This window comes from Trachymyrmex septentrionalis, unplaced genomic scaffold (assembly GCF_001594115.1).
Source record: "Trachymyrmex septentrionalis isolate Tsep2-gDNA-1 unplaced genomic scaffold, Tsep1.0 scaffold19, whole genome shotgun sequence".
Taxonomy (NCBI): domain Eukaryota; kingdom Metazoa; phylum Arthropoda; class Insecta; order Hymenoptera; family Formicidae; genus Trachymyrmex; species Trachymyrmex septentrionalis.
The window spans coordinates 2,726,280-2,735,317 of record NW_017305071.1 but is presented as its reverse complement, the minus strand read 5'-3'; the positions used below and the strand labels follow the sequence as shown (position 1 = coordinate 2,735,317).

General features: G+C 32.0%; 1 protein-coding gene across 2 annotated transcripts in view; it reads left to right on the top strand.

Annotated features, from left to right (window-relative positions):
* Window positions 1-9,001, top strand: part of LOC108746991 (uncharacterized membrane protein C20F10.07-like) — a 67,927-nt gene extending 58,926 nt beyond the window's left edge. For both annotated transcript variants that reach the window (XM_018484178.1, XM_018484177.1), the window contains 4 exons: window positions 4,272-4,419; window positions 5,698-6,206; window positions 6,896-7,163; window positions 8,177-9,001. In XM_018484178.1, coding sequence (XP_018339680.1) covers window positions 4,272-4,419; window positions 5,698-6,206; window positions 6,896-7,163; window positions 8,177-8,287 — 1,036 coding nt within the window. In that variant the 3' untranslated portion in view covers window positions 8,288-9,001. The remainder of the gene's footprint in view (window positions 1-4,271; window positions 4,420-5,697; window positions 6,207-6,895; window positions 7,164-8,176) is intronic.
* The last annotated feature ends 37 nt before the right edge of the window (window positions 9,002-9,038 follow it).

The following is a 9,038-nucleotide window of genomic DNA, read 5'->3' as shown; positions in this document are numbered from 1 at the left end:
GAGACGTGTTATATGCTTTCGTGATAAGAGCATATAATTAACTTATTTGTTTGTGTACTGGGAAATACGTTTTTCCATCAAATGCCGCTGATAACTGCATTTATTTATGGCAATCAAATATTATTACGGCATACTTGCCATGATAATATTAGCGAAATCAGACCACTCTTTTGTCGGCATAACTTAACAGAAGACTCATAAAGGAAATAATTTTAGAAATGTATGCAATTAATTATTTTTTTTATTCCTATCCAGATTAAAAAAAGAAGTATAACTTGGTTTTTTAATCTGGAATGTATCTAAGTGAATTATTCTGTTATAAAGTAAATAATTTATTAAGAAGCATACACGAGGAGCTGATAATTGTAAAAAGTTAAAAAATGAAAAGTTCTTTTTTCTCACAGATGTGTGAGAAATATCGTCGTTAGATTAGATTAGAGTAACTAAGGTATTTACTTTGCAGAAGTCAGAAAAAAATAGAAAGAGTAGGGATAATTCACAACTACTTTGTTATATTAGTATTGTATTATGACTTCAGTAATATATATAACAAAAATATAAGGATTTCACAAATTTGTTTTAATATAAAAAATAAGTATTTGGATTCCTAATATTTTTTTCACAATAGTAGACAGTACAAAGTTTTTTTTACTAGTATAATTTATTTACTTTAAACATAGTAAATAATACTTGATAAATTAGGTTTTTGTTAAGTGCGACGTATGTCTATACTGGAGTTACTCTATGAATTAATTATCTAAATTAGATACATCTGTTTTTAATTATACGTTATTTCGTTTTGTTACGTAATACACTTTGTTTTTTTTTTTATGAAATGTTTATTAAATGCAATCGATGAAATAGATCGTCGATTTTAATAGATATAATACAAGACTTGAAAAATCAGATTTTCGTCTCTCGTGCATTAAAAAGGAGCAATTTGCAAGCAGAACATTGATATAGGTCGACATTATCATCGCATATTTAACGCTAAATACCACGGAGTTAGACAGCACTTGTAGCGTTAAATCACGTCGAGAGAATAGAATTGTGTTTTGAAACAGTTCAATCGTATGGGAATGTTTTGCGGCCATTCTTACAATAGCCGCTCCATGCATGTTGTCCGTAAACGGTTATTACAGTACAAAGCATAATGTCGCGCGTATTATCTGGGCAAAATTGTCTTTTGTGACTAAGCCGTCTTGCTATAAAGTGTAAATATTTTGTCGTTTAATTAATCTTGACAATATTTTTGCAATTCTTCTTAATTAAAATTAAAAGAATCTTTTCTTGTGAAAAGTACAATGATATTTCTCCCGTAAAGTTTTTTTGTAAAAAATTGTATTATAAAATGAAAATTTTTTGTAAAATTTCTACTCCTCTCACTCTAAGAAAATTTTGTTATACAAACACGACAATTTTTTTCTATTAAAAGAATAATATTCTTCTAACACAATTTCTTTCAGTGTTTAATCCGGTTTCATTAATTGAAAACCTTTTAATTATAAAAAGATTCACGTATCTACTTTTTCTAGTTATCTTAATTCTAGCGGAAGAAATAAATATTACAGATAAATATTATTTATGATTCGTTTTTATGCTCAGTTTTCATTAATATTCATTTTGATGCGCTACGTAAAAATTATATATTCCTCATCTACATATATTCTCAGAAGTAATTTCATCTCTCACAAAGAGAAGAATTACTAGCGGTCAGTTCTGATAGCTGCCATGATATAGATTACAAACATTCTGTGTACAATCGTGACATACGAGAGATAATCCTAAAAAAAAAAGCATACAAGTGACACGAGGGAAACGTGCAATATGTCACGGATCTCATTGAATGGACGAAGATGTAGTAAGGGAAGAAAAAAAATTTTTCCATTTCCTGCCGCGCCTCGATCGTACACGTTTTCACGGGATTATTTGCCAAATTGTGAAACTCGCGCCTATACTCCTGAAACTTCGCGCCGATATTAGCTTTCGCGAATCTTATCACACTCGAAATTCTATCTGCCATGTTTATCTCGTCGCTTATTATCATCGAATCCGCTTATTGCATCCGTCAGTTATCATCATGTGACTTTTTTTGTTCGTTTCGGTTCCGGCGAGCCTCTTAATCGAGCGAGATGGCACAACGGCCGCTCCAGACAGTCTCCCACGTGTTATCATTGCCGCCGGCAGCGGATTGTTAAGCCACGGATCGTGAATCAGTTACGCGTTACGCTACGCCTCGGACGGGTCATCTTCACGTGCGAAAATCGCACGGTACGCGACGCGATCGGGTAGACGAATCGGTGACGCGGATTGAATCGTTTGAATACTTTTGAATTTCTGCAATGCAAGTATTCTCTAATGAACAAAATAAAAAGCTGTTCTTGCTGTAATTAATCTTATTGTAAGAAAGAGAAGACTATTTATTTATATTTTTTATACTTTTAAATATTCTCTGAACTCGAATACTTGAGTTCTAGAAGAATATATGGGTTTAGAGATACATTAAGAAGGTACAAATTTCTGTGAATTATTTGTAATTTACTTTAAATAATTATTTTAACCAACAATTTTATTTAAATTATTTTATTGATTAAATTGGCGAAAAATGTGACGAATTTAAAAAATTTTAAATCTACTTTCTAGCGAAAAATGTAGATGTTGATGCAGTAATTTGACTTATAAATTTTTTTACATTCTCTTCAATGCTTGAAAGAAACAATAATTTGAATAAAGGCTAATCTCGTTCGTGTTTAAAATAATTTTGATAAAGTAATTTAAATAAAATAAATATTTTATCTATCCACACAAAGCTCGTGTTGCAATTTTCAAAGGTGAAAGCTTTCGTATTTTTCAACGATACGTGAGTTTTGTCACCGTTCAACGCGGAACTGTGATTCGAACTGCAAACTGTCGATAAAAGAGCATACGCATGAGGTTGTTTCAATTTTTAAAACGCGAAAAACGAAGTGCAGTAAAAAATTCGACGATGGGGACGCGAGTGGAGATGTGTGGCAACAATTTGTGGAGTATTTCTATTACAGGAAAAAGAAACAGGACAATCTCCGAACAAACCAACTCCAACCTGTTAGCAATAATTATTTTTGTTTGTTTATTTATTTGTATAGTTTAAGATAAGATGTAGAAGAGTAATACGATATTATTTCTAAGCTTTAATAGAGGATAAGATATAACGATAAGAATAATCTTGTGATTTTGTTTCCTTGAAAATCTAAATTGAAATTTTCTGTTATAATTTCATTTTTAATTTATAGTTTTAATTTATAATTCAGACTACTAAATGTCTTGACAATTTTTGAGAGCCAAATTAAATTAAAAATAACTTAATTACAGATTCATTTAAAAACGAAGTGTTTTAAATCTCCAAGATTTGTTACAAATAATTATCGCATTTAATTATTGTCTAGTAAAGATTTTTTAATTTCAAACATTCTGCGTATTATATGAACGTAGTGATGGTATACAAAAACGAGTGTTGGGTAACACGGTAAACAGCATCATCGGTCCGGACGTATTTCGATATAACGTATAAAAAAAAGATAACCTTCGTAACACACATAGCGTTTATTGTCCTGACCTCTGAAAAGATCAATGACTTTTCGTACACTCGATATCCTTTTCTGGAGACTTCAACTAGATGTTGTGGAAAATAATTTCTAATTATATATCGTTCGAATAACATATTAAATTTAGATACGTAAGCAAAACATCAGCATATATTTTCTTTTTACCTAATAATATATTTTTGAGGGTGTAAGGCATTTTTAATGTAACATCATTAAACGCAATAGCGTCAATAAAAAGATAAATGTTTTAATTGATCTTTTAAGATCATGAAAATTTCATGCATGAATAAGTTGATCTATACGTACAATTTTATTTTATAATATGTAGGTATGTCAGAGAAATATGTCTGGATTATGATTACCATTCTAAAAATTACGTTTGTAATTAAAATTATTGTTACGTACGTAAATTTTATTTTTACTATTATGACAATGTTCTAATAATTATATTATTTTTTACAACAACTATTATAGTAATTATTACAATATTATTATCTAATTTTTAATGTAATTTTTATCTCAACAATTATTTTGTATTTTAAACAAATACTTAATATTTTTAGATACTTTCGATTTTAATCATACGACGAATTTTTCTCGTATACTTAAAAATTAAATACATTCTCGCGTAATATCTAATTATCTAAAAATTCCCTTATATATTTTTATTTCTTTTTCTTTTTTCAGTCACCTTTCAAAGCCACTGAGTAGGAGTACTCCATCGATGGCAGCTGGCGGCGTGCAAACTCCAGCAAAGGTTAGCAGAACCTCTTCGAGGTCGTCGCCGACTACCAGCAGCGCGAGACAGAAGAAGTTCCACAGGCACTTCAGTCAGGTACAGATACGTTTAAGTGGTACATAAATTTTCTTAAGGTTCACGACAGAGTACTAATACGAGAAGATCTAAAAGAGAACGTCTTGCAGATGTTGTTCTTTCCATTCAATAACACAACTTGCTTAATCCGGATCCATTATCATGTTACGATAGTTATTTAATCTTCATCCGGCGCAGATAGTGTTTTAACTTCTCCGGACGTAGGATATAAACGCATACGTCAATGCACGCCTCTACGTGCAGTATAAAAATACTTCCCCTCATCTGTCGGTGAACTTCACAGAGACAAAAGTCCCAGGTGTTTGATAAAAAGATAAATTATTAAATGCATAAATTATTAAAATATATTGGGATGTACATTATAGTATTCATTATATTAATTATTATATCAATAGCTTAATTAATTATATTAATTATTATATTGGTAGCTTGGCGTTTATGTCGATTGACGTTATTGTCGAATACACAATGGCTTGCGTCACATACAAATGAAATTATTAATGAATGCGAGTTTGGAGCAATAGAGAGAACTTCTTGATGTTTAATGAATATTTTATAAACAAGGATCGTGTGTCAACTTGAAACAGAGCTCTTTAGAACGAAAATGCATTCTGTATCTACTAAGCAACACGTATATACTTGAAACGAGCTGTCCCGAGTATGACAAATGACGAAAGTTCTTAAAAAGAAATTTGAATGCTAGAAAATGAAATCTTGATTTAGATACTTACAATGAAAGTGAAAAATGTTTCGTTATTCATTGTAAAATTGTATTTTTGAATGTTGAAAGAGTGTACCAGAATTTTTCAGATTTTTTACAGTCTAAAAACACAATCAGGCACTAGTGGCCCGGTTGGATTAAAAAAGTAGTGAAAAAAAACGTTGCACCACGGAGGATTAATTTTCACTATTTTGCGTTGCGTTCTGTCCATAAATCGATGGTCACACAAACTCAGTTTTATTAGCTATAGGGAAAGTATTTTGCTGTAGTATCCAAAAATTAAGTTAGATATAGATCTGAAAATAATATTTGTAAAACATTCAAGCATGATGAGTAGGTAATATAAAAAAAATTGACATTTTAGCAGTTTAAGCTTTCTACATAATTATTCTTAAATTTGTGTCTATCTAAATTTTTCAATTCATTTTAGTAAAATCATTCTTTTCGAGTAGTATTTTACAAAAATTCACACGAATGGACAAAGTAATAGAATAGAGGAAAGATTCTATTTGCGTTTCACCGCTTCAGTGAAAGAGCAGTACCGACCTAATGGATAGTCGTCGAAATTTCGCTATCAGGTGGCCGACGATGAGCGTGTACTGAATTACTACAGCTGCGCGCTGGTAGGCGACATCCTGCTACAGGGTCACCTATACATCACGCCCAACTACTTCGCATTCTACAGCAATGTGTTTGGCTACGTGACGAAGCTGCTGATACCGACGGTGTCGGTGTTGAAGATCAGCAAGGAGAAGACGGCGAAAATCATACCGAATGCGGTGGCAGTGGCTACTGAAGAGGAACGCCACGTTTTCTGCTCACTGCTCTCACGCGATTCTACCTACAAGCTGATGAAGCAGGTTTGGGACGCGGCGATGGAGCCGCAAACGACGGTAGACGCGTTGCCGGAGATTGACACGGACACGAAGCGTCTCGCGCCAGACGACGTTGACGACGATTCGAGTGTGTCCGAGAGTGGTACTGATATCACGCAACCGAACGTCTGCACCACCGATCCCGACGGTGCTCCTGAGATCCTCAATAAGCCAAATTTGGCACCCCCCAGGTAATCTTTCTATTTTCGTATAATTAAGAATGTATTACACGTATTTTCCAACAAATGAACAAATTTTTTAAATTAAATTATATATTTTTCTATATTGCATTTAAAAGTAATGTAAAGAGTTTAGCGACAATTTAGAGTCTGGATAAAAAATTATTTCAATAAAAAGTAGATATATTAAAAAATAAAATAAAATATGAGAAAATTGTCATTTTAACTATAAAATCGTATTGTTAAATTTATTTTAAATTGTATTATAATATAAATATTAACATTATTGATCGTTTCATAAGTACATAACATTTATTTTTACACGGAAAGCATAAATTTCCTATTCCAATCATTTTTTGCACAGACTGTATACATCCTTAAAAGAAAAAACATATAAATAAAAAAACTTGATTAGTTTAATTAATCACGGTGAAATTATTTTTACGCGAATTAATTTTAGATGAATTAATTTAGATGAAAATAATTAAAAGTTTAACAAAAAGAAGATTAAATCGTATAATATGCGGGATATAAAATAAAGTATAATTTTATTTGCTTTCTTGCAACAACAAAAAAGATTTAGATAATCTTATTGAGTCTATTCTCGCAATTAGTTCATAGCTTTGCGAAATATAACACGTTGAATTTGTTTTCGCAATTGTGCTTATTTCACTATTTTTATCTTTCATCTTTCTTTTCAGACTGGAGACAGCAGTATTAACAAAGACGCTGACACCGAGCAAATCCGATAGGCTAAGATCTTTGTTTACCAATGGATTGAAACCTGGCATGGTGATAACGATACTGGTAGCTCTCTTGGCAGTTCTTTACGTATCGGCGGCTCTAATGATGATGCGTATTGACAGGCTGCATACCGCTTATTTAAACCATCCCCTCGTCTCACCGGAACGTTTCACGCAAGACCGATTGTTGCACTATCTTAACACGAATCTAGATCAAATAGTGAAGGTAAATTACCTTACTTACTGATTACATTATAGATTTTATGTTGTATTGTTGTCAGGATAAAATGCAAAATTAAATAATGATATTATTATAATGAAGTTTTTGACCTTAGCAAACAAATTATATTTTTATGTATGCACATTAAATAATTATTAAAATAAATAAGATTTATTAAATTGAATTAAAGATTTAAGAGTTTTACTTTAAAAAAAAAATAATTACAAATGTGTGTATATGATGATATTTGATTTCAATATTTAAAATAATTTTAGTTCTAAATTAAATAATTGAAATAAATTAATTAAATTGATATTAAAATAAATAAACAAATTCAAAAGACTCTTTCAAAACATAATAACAAACTCAATCAACGGGCGAAGTAAGAGTCAACCACATTTTTAAATGTTTCATAAAATTATATATTATATTAAGAGATCAAGACTCACCCGAACTGTGATTATTCTGAATATGCGAACATTTGCGACAATTGATTTTATTCTGTTATTATATTATTTTTCGTTATACTAATGTCTGAAGAGGGCTCAAACCGGTAGCCGAAACTTGTAACTTGTAACTTGTAACTTATTAGTTTATAGTCTAATTTTTTGCGAGATGTTTCATCGCTGTTAATATAATATATAATTTTATGAAAAAATTAAAAATGTGGTTGACTCTTACTTCGCCCGTTGATTGAGTTTGTTATTATAAATTGATATTGAAATAAGATATTTTTTTTATTATTCTAATACATAACTACACAAGTTGGAAATGTTTATTTTTATATTTTTGTCATATCACTTTATAAGATAGATGATGATAAAAATGTATGAGTAATTTCTATTAAGTAGTGTATAATCATATATCGCGCCAGGTGTTCGAATCGTTTATCGCGATAATTGAAATCACAGATAATCGAAGTAGATCAAGTGTATGATTGATGAAGATGTTTAATCGCATGGTCTAAGTAATTAACTGTGTCATGTTTATTTGTGATGAAGGAATATGTTTGTTTATAGGTGCGGCAGAGTCTGCAGACGCTATCGCAGCAGTTTGTAACGATGAGCCGGGGTGGTAGCCAGACAGGATCGGCCGGTGGCGTGGTGGAACCGGAAGATGCGCCGAGTTAGCCCTCGACGATAGGACTCAATTTAATTCAGCCAAAAAACGACACGAAGCCCCGTCGCCCTACTGGCGCACGTAGCATTACCTCGTGAACGGCGACGCTGTCGCTTATCGTTGTCATTGTCTTCGTCGTTGCTGCGCTACTCGTTGATGATCGCGAGGATCGTTTCTATGCATAGATCATCGCGCGATCGTCCCTCCGAATAGGAGTTATTGTCGTTTTAGTATCTAGACTTCCGTGGGAGTTTAGAGAGGCAGCTGTCTCGTAAAACGAGAGCTCTCGGGCTCATCTCGAGCGCGTATCTTTCTCGAGCGAACTTCAAAGCAAACCTCGAGCGCCCGCGTAAGCCGTATTTGCGGATATTATACGTTGTTTTAACGGAAACATACACATATGGATAAATATACCTCAGACACATATATAAACAATATATGCATACGAAGAAAGCGAAGATACGAAGGTAAGTGAATGGCGAGTGAAAGGGTTTTTGCTTTCTTTTTTCTTTTTAAGCTAGTCACGCGTGTACCTAAGCCCTGGGGTACGACAAAAGAAATAGAATGAACAAAAAATGGTATATGTACATATACATATAGTATATATCTACAGTTATATACATATAAAGTATCTATACATACAGATATAGATTAACAATGCATATTTCGCGCGATTACTTGTTCGTTGATTATGTATTTCGAGCTAGTCGGGCACAGCTCTGTCACAGCTGATATATATATATATATATATATATATATATA